Here is an 18,511-nt window from a genome sequence, read left to right on the forward strand (position 1 = left end):
ATCTCAAAAGGGTTGTGAAGGCCGCTATCCAGGAAGCATCGTCGATCATCACTTCCGCTCCGAAGGGCGATAGTGCCGAAAGGGTCACCATAGGCGAAGGGCATTTTACGCCCCGGGCGAGTGACATGAGCCTACACGGTAGAAATAAAATTTAGGCGATTTTGGCGTGGGTGTCAGCAAAGAGGGGATGTCCCGATGGCGGGGGGGTAGCGCATGATCTCGACCACCCCCATTCAGGGTTGAGAAAGCGTTGGGAACAGTTCAGTGCCGTGCGCCCTTCAAAACATATCACGACGTCACCATGACGCTTAGCTAGTTTGGTAAGGAAACATTTTTAATTTCCTGATGGATTTCTGGAAATAAATATAATCAAGATTTTCGGAGAACACCTTTTCAATAAAAACAAAAAAGACGACAAAATTATTTTATCAATATAATCTAGCAAGTGTTGACATATAGGCATCTAACATTACAAGATTAATATTTAAAAGATATACCATAAATATTTCTAAATTTAGTGTAAATAAGCTGACGTACACATGTGAAAAAACGATTCTTCTTTTTATCAAATATCTTAACGATAATTAAAAATATTCCAATTCTCTTTAAATAAACGTAAAGATTTTACCAACAATATAAAATTCTTGTACAATCGTGCTTTTTAAACTTCTAAAAAATAAAAATGTCAATCTTAAAGAACAAAAATAAATAAAACATAAACATTTAACATACATGCTACAATGGAATATCCAAATGAAGAAAGTACCAAATGTGGAACGTGGGTAAATAATACAAAAAATTCCTCAGTCTGTTTACCAAACCAAAACTCATATTTATAACACTTCCAAACAAAAATCCCGTTAATTACGTTCAAACTATTAAATACAACGTATTTTACTATGAAAACACGATCAAACATTTAAGTGTATTATTTATTTTAACATAAAATCGCGCCGTAAGATGCAAAGTGTTTTGACCGTAAAATAACATACAGAAAATTTGACTGTTAAATTACATTTTATATCTCGATAAATAATCGCATTCATCCAATAATCGACATAGAAAAATTCTGATAGTTGAAAAAATGCTGATAGTTTTAGTTTCAAACGAATTCAATAATGGAATATTCAGAAATGGCTTCATTGATGAACGGTCTCAATGGGACGGCTAACCCCGCCCAGTCACGGTTTCTCCAACTGTCAAAACTCTTTTATAACACGTTAGTTGTATCAACGGAGATACTTTTTAAACTTAAAAACAAAGAAAGAATATATATAAGAATATATATTATAAGAATATATATATATAAGATTATATAAGTTTTAATATTTGTCCTTAGAAACTGTATATAATTCATTTAGGAGTAGTCTTCTGCAGAAAATAGAATTACTACGCTTAGTTATTTAAATAAATTTTTGGTGTAATTTGTTTCAATCTTATTATAGACTTGAGTTATTGAATGGTTACAATAAAAGTTCAGTACTGTCATTACACTTTCCTTATTTAAATTTTTAACAACAATCATATGTGTAGTGACCGTTAGTCAATGATTATTTGGAGATCGTGAGGTGCGGTCTGGTGTGACGTAGGTTTTAGAAAAATATTTTCTTTTCGAACGTTTCGATCTTTATTGAGATCATCTTCAGGGCCTTGGATTTACAAACATTGTTTAAATTTTACAAATACATGTAGGATGTGAAAAATGAATTTATACAATGCTAAAAAATGTTAGATAAAAAATAACTAAATAAATTGAATTTATACAATGCTAGAAAATTCTTAGATTACAAAAATGAATTTATACAATGCTAGAAAATGTTAGATAAAAAAAATGAATTGATACAATGCAAAAAACTTTTTGTTTAAAAAAAATAAATAAAATGAATTCGTACAATGCTTAAAATTTTAGAATAAAAAAATGTATGTATACAATGGTAGAAAATTTTAGATAAAATAAAGTGAATTTGTACAATGCAAAAAAGTTTTAGATTTAATAAATAAATGAAATTGCTTTATATAATGCTAGAAAATTTTAGATTAAAAAAAATGAATTTATACAATGCTAGAAAATTTTAGGGCAACCAAATCAATTTGGCTTTCCTTCTCTAATTATCCCCGTCTATACAATCCTGAAAAGATAATCAGGCCGAACCATTACCCACGTTTTTTCTCATTGTCGGCTCCTTTCACTTCAAAGAAGCCGATTCCTCATATAAAAAATGTCTTTCTATCCCGACTTCCTTCCCCACCCCTTCGAAATCCAACGTATATATACACAAAACAGCAATATCTCACTGGCACTCTCAACACGACATACAAGAATGACACATCTACACGGAAATCTAACACTTTGACTGCGTACAAATATTTTGATTGAACAGAAAATTTTCTAGCATTGTATCAAATCTTTTCTTTTTTTTCATTCTACAATTTCGTAGTCTTGTATAAATTCATTTTTTAATCTAAATTTTTTTAGCATTGTATAAATTTTTTTTTTTAATCTAAAAAATTATTCTAGCATTGTATAAAATCATTTTATTTATTTATTTATTCTTTGTATCTAAAATTTTATAGCATTGTACAAATTCATTTTTTTACATCCTACATGCATTTGTAAAATTTAAAAAATGTTTATAAATCCCAGGCCCTGAAGGTGATCTCAATAAAGATCTAAACGTTGGTACGATAAAGAAAATGTCTTTATAGAACCTACGTCACACCAGAACGCATCTCACGATCTCCGAATTAACCATCATACGCTTAATTACAACAAACCATGTTTTGTAGTAACGGTTATATCTCAATTTTACCCTCCCCTCCAGTCTATTAACAAAAACAGTACACTTATTTAAAAAATGGTTTTCTCCCTGAAAACAACAAAATAGACTTATTATTCTTAAAGCTTAATGTCATGATCTTTCAGTGAAGATCATTGAATCGTGATTTATAAACCATCACTGAACCCATAGTTACCTATTACTATGTTTTTTGTTGTTATTGACGTTTGCGTATGATACCAGAGTAAAACAATTACCCAAACAGGAGTTCAATTCTACGTCAATTCGAATATATTTTCAGGGTCAGTGGATTCTGCTGATCCATATCGATATCCCTGCGGTTTTTGTTACGGTTCTAAAAAGTAACCTAGGGTTTTGTAAATAGTAATAAATGTATAATACGTTTCTCATATTTGTTTTCACTATGATCGTAACGGTTAATTATAACTGAAAAGCAGGAATCTTTCGATTATTAATAGCTTGAATGACTTTTTTAAGTTTAACTGTTTAAGCAGAATAATATTTAACAAAAGCAATTCTTCAATAGGAATTTAAAATTGTACGATTAAAATAGGTCTTAAGAAAGGTCTCAACGTGTCTGCAATCTGCAGATAAAATCCAATCCTTAGATATTACCGGACAGTCATTATCAAATCGCTGACAAATTAAATTGATATCGTATGATTTTATTTTAATTAAAATATTATATTTATGTACTTCAAGTTTGATTAATTACAGTCAAAACATAAAAGACGTTTTGAGGTTGTAATTAGTATTACACATTTAGGTTAGTTGAATTAATAAGAATTGTCGAAATAAATACCCAAATGAAGAAATTATTTAAAAAGTCCTATCTTTTATTTCGTAATCCGGAGAAAAATGATACAACATGGTATCAATATAATTTTTGTCGTTATATATTTGAGTGAGACACTGATTTCATGGATTAATTGTCAAACACGTCAAATCCATGCATGAATTGCGTAAATGAAATGTACTGTAAATTTTGCAATAAATTCTGCTTATATTTGTTTATGTCTACTGATCAATATGCATCATCGACCATTAACTTTTCATTTCGGCATGCAATGTTTGGTTTTGATGTATAATTTATTATTAAACCAGTTGTTTTGATCGGGTTTAGTATTATTTCCGAGCAATTTGATTTTATAAAGTTATAAAAGTATGAGGAAATCCGCAAACTTGCATTCAATGATTAAAGAGCCTTACTTAGCTGATAAAATACAACATATAAATGAAACAAGTAATATGCGTCTATAAAATTTTAGTTTTGATTAGTGTCGACGAAAATTTAAACCTCACGTTTCATATTTTGTATTTTATTGGAACGAAAATCATTCCATTATGAACATTTTTCTTTTTGCGTTTTCGGGTTATGGATTTGGAAGTTGAATGAAATTTTTGGCCTTCACTTTTTCGTAATTAACTAAAATCTCCATTCGCCTGACGCCGATGAGGCTTTATTATTTAATGACTCTGTATTCATTTTTTTAACACAACCAATTTTGAAATTTATAAGATAATTAGACGACAAAAGTTAAAATGGCCGTGTCAGAATGCTTGACAGTCTTGGTTGATTGGCCTTAATATCAAACCGTGAAAACGTTTCATAATTATCTTCTAGACGAGTTATATTCGACCATTTGCAATTAATATAAAATTTTGAATAAAAATAAATTAGGTTTTATAAGATTCACGTTTAAATAATTTTTAATTACCTGAACTAAGAAATAATTGCTTTCTTTTTCATAATAAAATTTGTGTTTTCTAAATTTCATAATTTTACATTCTCTATTCTACATTCTACAATAAAAAATTTGCTGTATTTTTTAAACTTTTAAAGTGTTATAAGGATTATGTAATTAACTGTTTCTACCTATCTCTTTTCTTTTTTTCTTATTCTCTCTTTCTCTTATTTCTCATTACTCATCTTTTCTATTCACCCAAATGTCTTTTATTTCCAAATCCCATCTTTTGTCATTACTATCTACCTTTTCTCTTTATCATTCTCTATTTATCTCGTCTCTTTCTATTTCTCTTCATATTATGAATTATTTTTAGTTAGAATTTGTCATTTATTCGGCTAAAAGTTTAGTTTTTTCTTTGTGTCAATTTATTGTAAATAATTTGTGATGAAATAATGTTAAAAATATGAATAAATTATGAATATGTTTTTTAATGACTTTACTGATTGATGATGGCAGGCGGTAGGTAAACCGATAAGCTTTTATTCGTGATTTGATCAGTGTTTTTCTCGTATCCCTCCTCCTTAAACGACATATAAAGGAATCCCGGTGTAATTTATGACCGTCTGCAAAATGTGAAGAACGTTTACAACGTATTAAGTTGTTGCTTCAGGCGTTGCACTGATTGATGACGGCAGGTGGTACAAGATAAGATTTACTTCGAGATTTTGCCGGTTTGAACGTTGAACAGTTGTTACTTCGTTACTCCGCCCTTTTTAACGAACCACCCCTCGAGGTAATTCACTTAAGAAAGAAGGTTTTACTAGGGCTTTAAATTTTTTACGAGACGAGACGTTGCTCGTCTGAACCAACCGGCTCAAACGACTCCCTCTCACGGTAATTAACTTACCAGTTGTACCCGGATTCAGCTTCTTTAGCACTCGGTCTAGAAGAAAGTGTGAGAAATGGATTTAGCTGTGGAAAGTCTGCCGAGTGGATCGACCGATTTCGGAGGAATGATTGATCCCGACCACTTCCGGCCTGCCTGAACTCATTTAATGACAGGCGTCTAGATAAAAAAGGAAACAGTGAATCAGTGTTGATCGTACTGATGGCCTGCGCTTTAATCACCAAACAAGCTGAGACTTCTTGTCATTTTTCAACTCATTGGCTGTATTAATTTATGCATTTAATTTATCCTAAGTTCAAACTTTTTAATTTAATTAACATTATAAATCTAGATGTATATGAAATTAGCTTTCAATATTCTAATTTTATATTAATTAATTAGTTATAATAATTATTAATATTGTAATATTGAAAAAAAAAGAAACACAATCAGTTCTTTTGTCAAGCTTTCGAGGAATATTCATCCGGAACTATTTGGAGATCGTGAGATGCGGTCTGGTGTGACGTAGGTTCCAGAAAAACGTTTTCTTTATCGTGCCACGTTCAATCGTGACTTCAAGTGATAGAGCAGCGGCGTATCAAACCGAAGATCGTGGGTTCGAATCCCGCTCGTGCCATTGACTTTTTTTATCTCAATTAAAAACCTTAATTAATTGTAATATATTAATTGGTCAAGCAGACCACGAAATTAGTGAATTTAACAATTTACAAAGTTAACAACTACGAACATCGACTGGCAGAACTGTTATATGTAGGTAATTTACAACTTGATAAGTATTATTGTAAATGTACTTATATGCAGATATCCCTACGTACAACAGCTCATAAACATAATATAAACTACGACTCACCAAATCTATTTTAAATTCCACAGCGAAATAAACACATCAATAGAAGGCCTAAGAATTGGTAATCCAATTTCACAGTTTTTAAAACTCGCAGAATGTTGTTTACAAATTTGAAGAGAATATTACCCAGACATTATGGCAAAACATAACATCATATACATCGCCATGGTAGACATCAACAACAACAGCACAATCAACATACGGACAGAAATATGTGGTATTTTGTGACCGTTAGTTAATGATTATTTGGAAATCGTGAAATGCGGTGTTGTGTGCCGTAGGTTTTAGAAAACATTTTCTTTATCGTGCCAACGTTAAAAAAAATTATAAACTTAAAAATTTATGAACAACACACATTTCTACACAAGAAGAACGAAGAACAAGTGCACTCACAACACTACAGACAAGAATGACACATCTACGCAGAAAACAAACACTGAGCCCTGAAGATGTTCTCGATAAAATTTGAAACGTGACACGATAAAGAAAACTTTTTTTAAAATCTACATCACACGAGACCGCACTCACGAAATACGGACAGACCTGAACTCATTCCACAAAAACGATTCCCGGCGGAAATAGGAACAAATATTAGTATGAACATCCTAGATTTAAAAAATCACATATACACCCTACGATTTGAAATATAGAGAAAACCGACATCAACTGACAACATACAAGTCGACTCAATGCGCCCACACCGATACATAATGTCAGCGCTGAAATACATCACATGATAAGTACGAAAACGAATTACAGAAATACAAACCATAGCACGCAATAACGGCTGCAACACAAGGACAATCGATAATACAAAACATATACACAAAAACAAAACAACATCACAAAAAAACCCACTAAATGTACCACATTCACATACATTGGGAATGAAACGTATTAACTAACTAAAGTATTCAACAAATTAGGCATAAAAATAGCAATAAAAACAACAAACACAATAGGAAAATTATTCCTGGTAAAGACAAAACATCGACAAGACGGTCCAACGAGAGAGAAAAAACAGATTATAGACACGAACATGCACGAGACATACATAGGACAGACAGGACGAAAAAGAAAAAATATTTACAAGGAACGTATATCGTTTAGGAACAACGACGGAAAATCTAATTACGCTAAATAGAAAATAACCACGAACTAAACACTAATTACTAATGAATGGACGGAAGCTCAAAAAGAACGACTAGAACAATAAAAAACCAAATCCATCCAATACACCAATAAACACAGCCGCCCCCTCCACCCCCCATTTACGATCTCGTAATAAAAACTTCACAGAAATCATTCAAACTTTCAAGATGGCGCAAAGCTGAACGCGTTTCAATAAATCGGGTTGACACAGACCCATTAAGTAAACTTGTGCCGGTTCAGCAGACCAAACTCATATCAACTTACATGAATTTTTATTCTTATTCCTTAAAAAAATGCTAGGCTGGTGTTAAAAGAAGATCATCGTTTGATATCTTTTACTTACTTTAATCTCCGTGTTAAACTATTTTCTGTCTTGCTCCTGGGTGTAGTCAACCCTACAGAGTCGAGTTTTCAGACAAAATAATATCTAAAAAACACCCTAGCAAGTTTGAAAACACGAGACAAAAAGAAGCCAAATTAAATTTAATTCAAAATAACTAGAAAAAACGCTAAAGATGGGGGGGTCAAAAGGGTAAGATTTCAAAGAAAAGAGAGCTTTTTTAAATAAAAAGAAACGATAAACGGCCCAAAGCTATATCAAATTAATTTTAAGGCACTTTAAACTGGACCAGTTTTAATCGTAGCATAAAATATTCTTTTATGTATCTGTTAGATATCTGTTAGATCTGTTGTCTTATATAGTAGAAAATATGAAATTACTTATATTCAAAACAAAAGAAAAGCGTTTCTTATTAAAACTGTTACTACATTGGATATTCGTTTATCATATTTTAAAAAGATCGTAAATAAACCAATTTAATATATTTTAATTCCTACAAATTAAAAAATGGGTTTTGCATGCAAAAATTTTCAAATAGTCTACACCAATTTCAAGACCGATGCTTAATATAAAATATTAGTCGAATATATTTTTTTGCCATGTAGTCAGGGTTCTGTTTGGATTGTCAATTACAAATTTTGATTTGGATTCCTGGTTGATTTCTTTGCAAACAATGATTTCAAGAAATGAAAAATTTTATTCGATGAACTTGTCTGTATCTCAAAATTACAATTGATTAATGATTATAATTTTGCTACACAATTTAGTTTTGTTCTTTTCTACTGCCTAATTCAAAAACTTTGTGAAGATTCAGGAAAGGTTTCATCACAATCACTGAAACGACTTTCACTTTTTTTAATTGTTGTAATCTCATTTTGAAATTGCTGATACCACATTCTGCTTATTGAATTTTTTACATCTGATTTTACGGGCTTAAAGCGGCTTAACAAAGTAAAGTGGGCTTTTCCACAAACGACCTCCGGTTAGGAGAAAAGCGATTCTATTGTTTAAAACTATAAACGAGTCCTCTTATCTTTACCACCCCTCAGAGCCACCCGCGCATTCCCCCGTTACGCATTAAAAACTCTTCGTGAAAAAATTATACCGCCCTCTAATCAGAATTGTGCCTAGTTAAAAAAATGCTTTTTTTATACTAGGAAGAATCTGTAAACATAATGAAATTCTTGAATTAAATAATAAGATAAAACGTATTTTCTTTCATCTATAAAAGTTCAACTATATCAGCTAGAAAAACGTTTCAAGTTTTAAAATTGGCACTTTCCGGACACCTACGACAGCTTACGTGAAATTGCAAATCACTCGAACTATTTTCAATTATTTCTTCGAGCTTAGAATCTTTTCCATCTTATCCGCCATGCATTTAGACTATTGACTGTTTTACAATATCGTACAGTTATGGCATAAGATTCATTGGAGAAAAAATTGCAATAAATTATGAGAATTCTCAGTTTGACCCGCGGGCTAGAGAAGCTGTAATGGCCGAATTTTGGTTCATCACCCCGCAAACAACATGGCGAAATCTCACATTAACTTGGTAACGACCAAATTACATGAAATTTGTTGTCTAAACTTGTTCAGCAATTCATTGCTTTAGGTTTACGTACGTAGAGTTATAATTTGATTCATCATTGTTTATTCAGTGATGAATACATTATCACTTCACGCTTTCACAAAAATTAGTAATATAGATTGAATTGTTAAAATTCAGTACAATTTGCTGGTTTTCAAGTGCAAAAAACAAAACAAAAAACATTAACTCAAAATTAAAACCGTAATACAATTTAGTCATAAAATTAAAAAATATATTCAAAGACAATATAATTGAGTATGTAGGTTAGAAGTAAATATTACCTTGTCGACATTATTCGATCAAAATGTCATAAAAAATTATGTGTGGTGATTAGTGAATCGATATTTATTCAGAAATCGTGAGATGCGGTCTGGTGTGAAGTAGGTGTCAGAAAACATTTTCTTTATTGTGCCAACGTTTAGATCTTTATTGAAATCATCATCAGGGCTCAAAGTGTTTGGTTTCTGTGTAGATGTGTCATTCTTGTGTGTCGTGTTGAGAGACTTTTGTTCTCTAAGGGGTGGTGAAGGGAGTAGGGATAGAAAAACATTTTTTTTTATGAGGAGTCGGCTTTTTGAGGTGAAACGAGCCGACAATGAGAAAGAATGAATAATGGTTCGGTCTGATTATCCTTTCAGGATTATATAGACGAGAACTACGCATTTCACGATCACCAAATAATCATTAACTAACGGTCACTAAACACCACGCACCTCATGTATAGCGTTTAATTTTTTTTTAAATTTTAGTCATGTAACACATATTCACTTACGTAATGTACGTGTTACGTAATACATACTTTATTGTTTGTGCCTGTTAAATTTTTTGAAATCAGATTGTTCCTAATAAAAAAAAAGTCACTGGCTTTCATGCCTGAAAAGAATATATTTCATCAAAGTCGTTGGAGCATGTTTACCATTTCTCTTTTTACATAAAACAATGAAAGTCAAGAATATTTATATATGTTACGTAATGTGGCAACGTCCATAATTGCGAACATGTGATTGTCGATATAGCATATGAAAATATGGATATCACCAACAACTTATTTGATTATGTGTGGTGATTAGTGGCCGTTAGTCAATGATTATTCAGAAATCGTGAGATGCGGTCTGATGTGATGTAGGTTCCAGAAAAACATTTTCTTTATCGTGCCAACGTTTCGATCTTTATTGAGATCATCTTCAGGGCCTGGGATTTACAAACATTGTTTACATTTAACAAATAATGTAGGATGTGGAAGAAGTGAATTTATACAATGTAAAATATATTTTTTGTATTAAATCGAAGTATTTCTACTCACTCAACGTGTTTGTCTTCTGTGTAATTGTGTCATTCCACAGAATGAAGATGGTCTCAAAAATGATCGAAACGTTGGCACGATAAAGAAAATGTTTTTCTGAAACCTACATCACACCAGACCGCATCTCACGATTTCTGAATAATTTAAAAAATTATCTTAACTTAATGTTGTAACATACTAAATCCATTAGATTTCGTGGTCTGATGGACCATATAACATCGTTCAATTAATTAATCTTTAAGTAATGTATTGGTTGAGATAAAAAGTCCATGTCACGGGCGGGATTCGAACACACGACCGTCGGTTAAATCACCACTGCTCAACCATTTGGCCTATCATGTCTTCGATCCACTCGGAAACCAACTTCCCACCTCAACCCCATCTTTTGAATTTTCCCGCCTTTTTTCCATTTTTCAAATGTCTCAATTCTCTATCTCCGCCAATACGTTACTTAAAGGTTAATTAATTGAAAATAATTTGTTTGGTCAATCGGACCACTAAACCAATGGACTTAATAAATATTACGGTTTAACACATATACATGTTTTTTCAGAATACGTTTACTTAAAATTTGTATGTTCATGTGTAAGAGGGTAATCATCTTCCGTAAAATTGCAACGTGTATTTTGCGTTGAGTTTTCTTCTAACTGAGTTTTCTTTTTAGGCTTACGAAATACATCCGATTAAAAATCATCCAATCTATTCAGAGCTTATCTTTCTATGTTATTACAAAAACCCAGTAAATCCCCCGGTTTTTCTATCATTTTAACCACTGTCAAAAAAAAATGTATTATATCGAACAATTAATGTATAAAAAAACTTTAAAAATAGTTTAACTACTAAAGCATTGGGGTTTTAGGAGCTTGGTCGATTATTATGGCATAAATTTCGATATATATACATAATCCTCTTTGTTTTGCGCTGAACGGCAAAATACAAGGCAAACTTCATAAATTACAATTTGGTTTAAATTGGGCATTATGGGAACACACAACGTCGAGTTAAATAATGTATCTTTAATTTGTGCGCTCGTTAGTCAATAACATGAATTAACCAACATTGGCTTAAAATGTCATCTTTCTTTTTTATTTATTTTTTAAATATCTACAAAAATTGAATTTCACATTCCTCAATTATCTGTTAATCAACAACTAATCGAATGCATGATTTATTTAAGGTTAAGCGTACAATGCCTAGTTAACCTCAAATTGCCTATTCCATAATCAGTACGTATTTCACACTGCTTAGCTCTTATGACACCTACTTGCTTTTACCTACATTCTAGATATTGAAAAATATTACCAATAAAAAAATAATAGTAATCTAAGTAATTAGATAACTAGCAGTACCTCTAAACTAGGTGTAACTTACTCAAAAATATTGTTAAGTTTGTTTGCAGCTTAATAAAAGCTAAAAGACCTAAACTGTTCGTGAAATAACCTATGTTTGTATATTTTCTATGATAAATAAAAATTAAATATGCCGGTACAGAGCGGTGTTCAATGATTCGAAATGCAGGAATTTAATTTAAACTAAGTTTCGAAGTATAATGTCATAAAAAATTATCTTAACTTAATGTTGGAACATACTAAATCCATTAGATTTCGTGGTCCAAATGACCAAATAACACCTTTCAATTAATTAATTTTTAAGTAAGGTATTGGTTGAGATAAAAAAGTCAGTGTCACGAGCAGGATTCGAACCCACGACCTTCGGCTAAATACCCGGCAGTTCTACCTCTTGAGTTATCGGGACTTCGTATGATTCGAATCTAGCTCATGACACTGACTTTTTTTATCTCAACCAATACCTTACATAAATATTAATTAATTGAAAGTTGCAAAACATTGAACTGATTGAAGAGATTTGAATCATTACATTGGCCCCATGTATAGATCTAAATTGCAATAAATTGGTTGTGGTCCGTCAGAACAGGTCTTCCACAGCAACGGCGTGGAATACATAACACCATATATTTAACATTATATTGAAGGTTTTTAATATACAAAAAATTATATTTCATATTTATTTTCCAAGAAATTAAAAACATTTTTCTAAGACGCTGCTTGAACGTTGTCAATTTTTTAGAATATTCAATGATTTGAAAATAAAAATCGATTTTAAAAACAGATTTTCCTTTGCGAATTTATAATAATGTTTTGGAGAACAAGTCGTCCCTAAACGAAGCTACGGCGGCGCAATTGTCGCCGATGGAAATTCTGATGAACCGTAAGGAAATCTTTCCGTCATTTCTATGGGCCGAGCCGTGATCCGGGCTTGTTTGGCATACCAAGAGATTTTGGCACAATGCTCACGTATTATTTTGGCTTTATAAGAACAGCCTGGGTTTTTTCCCCTTGACCTGGTTTACAAGTTGTCTTTTCGACGTGCAATGGTACTGCTGCCAATCACCAATCTACATCACCTGCACTTATTTACTATCACGAACAAACTATCTTGAAAATAATTTTTTTTTACAAATTGAATTCAGCATAAATTCCCTATTTTATCAATTCATTAGAGAATTATTGTGATGATCATATGTGAAGATTATAAATATTTATGTGGTGTTTAGTGACCGTTAGGAAATGATTATTATTTGAATAAAGAATTAATTTATAAATCCTAGACATTTATTTTTTCAAGTATTGGTATAATTTAAACGATGTTTATAAATCCCAGGCCCTCAAGATGAACTCAATAAAGATCGAAACGTTGGCATGATAAAGAAAATGTTTTTCCAGAACCTATGTCACTCCAGAACGCATCTCACGATCTCCAAATAATCATTATAAATATTCGGAAATTACACTATCGCCTAGCTTAACAATAGAACAACATTTCAAGGAGAAAATATAAACAACTAAATTTGGCGTTTCTGTTTAAAAAAAAAAAAATTATATTACATAATGAAATACCATGTGCCAATTGAAAATCTTCAATTCCATACTTAGTTCGGTGCTATGGTACGAGGCCCAAATGTTCAATAATGTTATTGAATCAACTTTTTTTAATAAGACTTTTTTTTGTTTGAAAAATGTCTAAAACTACTCAGGAACATAGTAGATTTCTTTTTATATTTACATTAATGCCGTTTTTTTAATCTACTTATTTATTTGTATTTATTTTTTACATTAAATTAATTTTAAAGCATTTACAAACTTGTCTAAATCTGTCATCCTCCAGACTCACAAACATTGTTATAAAAAATGTCATTCCAAAGAAGGTATTTGGGTATGAAGAAAGTAGGAAAAAATATTTTTTGGGTAAACAAAGTTGATAATATTCACCAGAAAATGGCTATTTTTTGTCCTATAAAATCGTACTTATCGGCTTTAAAGAGCACTTAAAAAGAATCCGTATTATTTAGAAAAACATACTTTTGACCTAATTTACTACTAACCTACAGCTTTATGTTTTTGAATTTTTTTACTTATTTAATCTTATTGAACACAATCGTGCACATTTTTTTAAAAATCGAATGATATATAATAACCGTGAATTACGCGCAAAAAGTTAGAAACAATGTAAACCACTTAAAATAGCCCTTAGACGGTTTGAAACTATGAGGAACTTCTTTCTTGTTTTGTAATATATATTGCCGAATCGTAAAGTTTGTAATGTATAAATAATTAAACCAAATTAAAAGAGTTTTTTCTTGGACCCTAGGTCCCATCGGCAAGAACCTAGAAATGTGTCTAATATTTTCCGGCATCACAAAAAAAGTTTATTAAAATCGTAGCCTCCCCTCGTCATTCAACCGTAATAAACGAGAATGTGTAGAATGAAAGAATATATTGTGCATATAATCAATACAGTGTCACCCCTTCAAACATTATTTACTTTGTTTTATGTTACCCTGATAAAAATTTAAAGACATTCTCCCAGTAGATCAACGATCAGTTTGTAACCGTGAATACATATTAAGTATATAAATTTGCCTTAACATTAACCGAAAGGTTTTTCATATCCCTTAAGAAACCTAATCTTGTTTTTCTGATGGGGTTCCAAGGCATTGTAAAAGGAAATGAATTAAGCCAGGAACACACTTACCCGATGCTACGTCCTGCGACGCTACCCGATGCTACCCGACGCAAATCCAAACTCCGATTTACCATAAGGTTGCATTACCGCCGTGCACATCTCCCCAATGCTATGCCACGCTAACCTACCCGACGCTCTGCGATCCCCACTGTCCAGATTTTCGTTGGATCGCATCGAGTACAGTCGAAGAAAAAGAGCCGGACATTCTTATTTTTATTCAAACTACATGTATTATTGTCGTTATATTAATTACAACATACTTATTTTAATATAAATCAAATTAACTGTGATTAAAAATTAATTAGTTTTTATTTAAAAAATTAATTTTACTGGTTTGGTAGAAAATTAATCAAAACACCGGAATACGATTTTTTGATATTATGAATTTAACTAACAATTTATTGTACTCGCTTCGGCGGTACATTTACTAAAATTTGAACAATTTATTACACGGTTTTGCTCATAAAATTTAATTAACAATTTATTTCATAGTTTTGCTCGTAAAATTACACCATTTTAGTCGGGTAACATCAGAACAGGACACTCCTATTTTTTGTAGTTTATTTCAAACTAAGTACATGTAATTTTGTCTTTATATTAATTGCAGAATATTATTTTAATGTAAATCAAATTAAACGAGATCAAAAATTCATAAGTTTTTATAAACATTGTTTAATTATGATGGTTAGGAGTAACTTTATTTAAAACAATTAAGTTTAACAAACAATTTATTAGATGGTTGTGCTCAAAATAGTGCATTAAGAATAAAAGATGCGTTGCGATTGTGATAGTGATACCAAAATGTGGCAAGGCGTCGGGTAGAGTCGCATGGCGTAGCATCGGGTAAGTGTGTTCCCGGCTTTAATTCAAAGAAGAATGACGGGTGGCCATCCATAAGTTGATTTTATTATATACTAAAAGATTTTAGAGGACTAGGTTGACAAAAACCTATCCAGGGTTACAAACCAATTGCCTTTCCTTTATAAGAAATTGGAAAGAGATAGGCGACACGCTTAACAATACATTTTTCATTAATTGATATAAAGTTGACATATACTTGTTTTGAAGCTACATTTTCAGTACAACATTCAATATGTAACAATTCAACGAAACGTTTATGTAATTTGTGCTAATAACAAATTATTCGTGTATTATATAAGGAAAAGACAAGGCCTTTTGTAGTATCCTACCTTAGTACCGTAGTATTTTTGTAGTACCCTACACAATATCGGTTATTTTGGTGCGTTAATACACCGAATTCATTTTTTTGACAAACAAAAATATGAAGAGTATTATTGAAAATGTAAAAAGCCCACACTCGGAATTCTGTCTTTTTGTATAACATAAAGCAGAGATAAACACGTAAAAGGCCTTATCGGACCATTTTTGTTGTTTTCAAATTTTTAATTTATTTATGTAGGATCGGTTATTAATTTCAGATTTCTAATATTTATATTTGAAGACGTAACAATGGGAATTGATGAATAAAAAATATATAAAAATTTTAGTGAAAACGCAAATTTGTTACAACGTGCTTAATTAAATGGTAAATTACACTGTAATTACCATTATTGTTTACCATTCAATAGCCAAGCTACAACATTATCTTTCGACTTTTAAAAAGGTAATTTATCGGCAAACTTAGTTTACTTAGCACTCAATTTCGATAACACGCAATTGTTATTATGCCAAATAATAGTTACACTTTAAAGAATAATTTACAATTTCAATTAATTAAGGTTTTTAGTTGAGATAAAAAAGTCAGTGTCACTAGCGGAATTCGAACCCACGATCTTCGACTAAATACGCTGCTGCTGTACCATTTGACCTATCGTAACATGATCCACTCGGACACCAACTTCCCATCTCAACCCCACCTTTTGAATTTTCCCTCCTTTTTTCCATTTTTCAAATGTCCTGTATTCAATTTGATTCTCGGCGACAAATGAAATGGCCACGGAGAGCATTAGTGAAGATATACTTCATTTTTACTTATTCAATTCACTAGTTTTCATGGTCCGCTTGACCAATTAATATCTTTAAATTAATTCAGATTTTTAGGTGTGATAAAAACATTTTGTCAAAAACAATTGTCGCCGAAAATCGAATTCATTACACGAAATTTGAAACATGGCAAAAAGGAGGGAAAATTCAACAGGTGGGGTTGAGATGGGAAGTTAGTGTCAGAGTAGTTCGAGGTCACGATAGCTCAAGTGGTACACCAGCGTTCTAGCTGAAGATTGTGGTTTCGAATCCCACTCGTTACACTAACTTTTTTTATCTCAACTAAAACCCTTAATTAATTGAAAGATATTAATTGGTCAAGCGGACCCCGAAAACAAGTGAATTTAGAAATTTACAATCTTAATGGTGGTGATGGGTTGGTCCAAACGATTTGCTTTTTATACCTACTGTTATATTTATATCTGTTTTTATACATGTTTTTAGTGTAGTTTTTCATTGCCAGACATTTAATCATTATCAAATAAGTCTTTAAACCAGAAAAAATAATTATTACAATATCCACTAGAAGATCTGCCCCAAGACCGACAAGTCGAATATCTTACTCTTTAAACAGGATCGTTTTATTCCAATTGCAATGATTAAAAAACACATTTAATTATTTTATATAATTAATGAAATGGAGGGAGATAATTTTATCCGTATACACATATTAACTTTCGTCACCTGAACAAACTTTTTACTTTTCTACATTCATTGAAAGCGTAGCATAAACATATTTTTAAGTAACAAACATGTGATAATCACGACTATTAATAAATGGGTAATTGTTTAGGGGAAATGATTAAAATAATGGTGAATTTCATCTGAAGAAAGTGAATATGTTATTTTCTCCAAAGAAAGCCTAGAAAAATTTATTCAGAATATAATATCTATTCAATTATCATCAATAACTTAGAAGACTCACGTTCCATAATAAAACTAAAATTGTATGTGTTGATTGCCTATATATAGACATTTAGAAGAGTTACAATAATGACAATTTTGAGAAAAAAGAAAAAGGGTTCTCCGAGTTTCTTGAACATCTTTTGTTTTACAATCTAAGGATATCAATTTGCTTTGCAGTATGAGTCAGCGGTAAAATGAGAGAGGTTGACGGGATGTGAGGATGTGTAGGGAGGTGTGGTTGTATCTAGCGTTCTTCTTCGTCGTGTGCTTCGGATCGCACATACGAGGAAAGCACCACAGGGTGACACGGCACCACAGGCACCACCACCACAAGCACAACGAGAACGTGGACGGGCCTGCGCCACGGCTGCAGCTCTGGGAGCCCGGTGGCGACATGAAAGGCCTTCGGAGGTCCCTCGCCGAAGAACTGCTGACCCCCTGGGCCGCTGAGCCGCCCTGGCCGGTAAAAAGGGAGGCCGTCGTCGAAGGTGATCTCATCCTCGGCGGCCTCATGATGGTGCACGAACGCGAAGATACGATAACTTGCGGACCGGTTATGCCGCAAGGTGGCATCCAAGCCGTCGAGACCATGCTTTACACCCTAGACATCATCAACAAAAGGTTGAGATACTTTTCCCTCGGCGCCCACATCCTCGACGATTGTGACAAGGACACCTACGGACTGGAAATGGCAGTAGATTTCATTAAAGGTCTGTTTATAACTTATTATTAGTGATTAATTAACTAAATTTGATTTTTCGGCAGGAAAGTCTTTCTATTATTTTATACTTTGTCTAATTATTGCTTATTTTGTATCAGCTATTAGTCCCTAGAATTAAAATATAAAATAATAGAAAAGCCTTTCATTCAATAACATTAAGTGAATTTACAATAATAATTAAATGAATTTTTAACATTTCGGCGAGTTAAA

General features: G+C 32.0%; 1 protein-coding gene across 1 annotated transcript in view; it reads left to right on the forward strand.

The window, feature by feature from the left end:
• Positions 1–235: 235 nt before the first annotated feature.
• LOC106669560 (metabotropic glutamate receptor 2-like) overlaps positions 236–18,511 on the forward strand; it is a 383,790-nt gene continuing 365,514 nt past the window's right edge. Inside the window, exons 1-2 of the mRNA XM_014399104.2 lie at positions 236–320; positions 17,758–18,290. Coding sequence (XP_014254590.2) covers positions 17,801–18,290 — 490 coding nt within the window. The 5' untranslated portion in view covers positions 236–320; positions 17,758–17,800. The remainder of the gene's footprint in view (positions 321–17,757; positions 18,291–18,511) is intronic.

Source organism: Cimex lectularius, unplaced genomic scaffold, assembly GCF_000648675.2.
Source record: "Cimex lectularius strain Harlan isolate CLEC.00 unplaced genomic scaffold, Clec_2.1 scaffold163, whole genome shotgun sequence".
Classification (NCBI taxonomy): Eukaryota; Metazoa; Arthropoda; class Insecta; order Hemiptera; family Cimicidae; genus Cimex; species Cimex lectularius.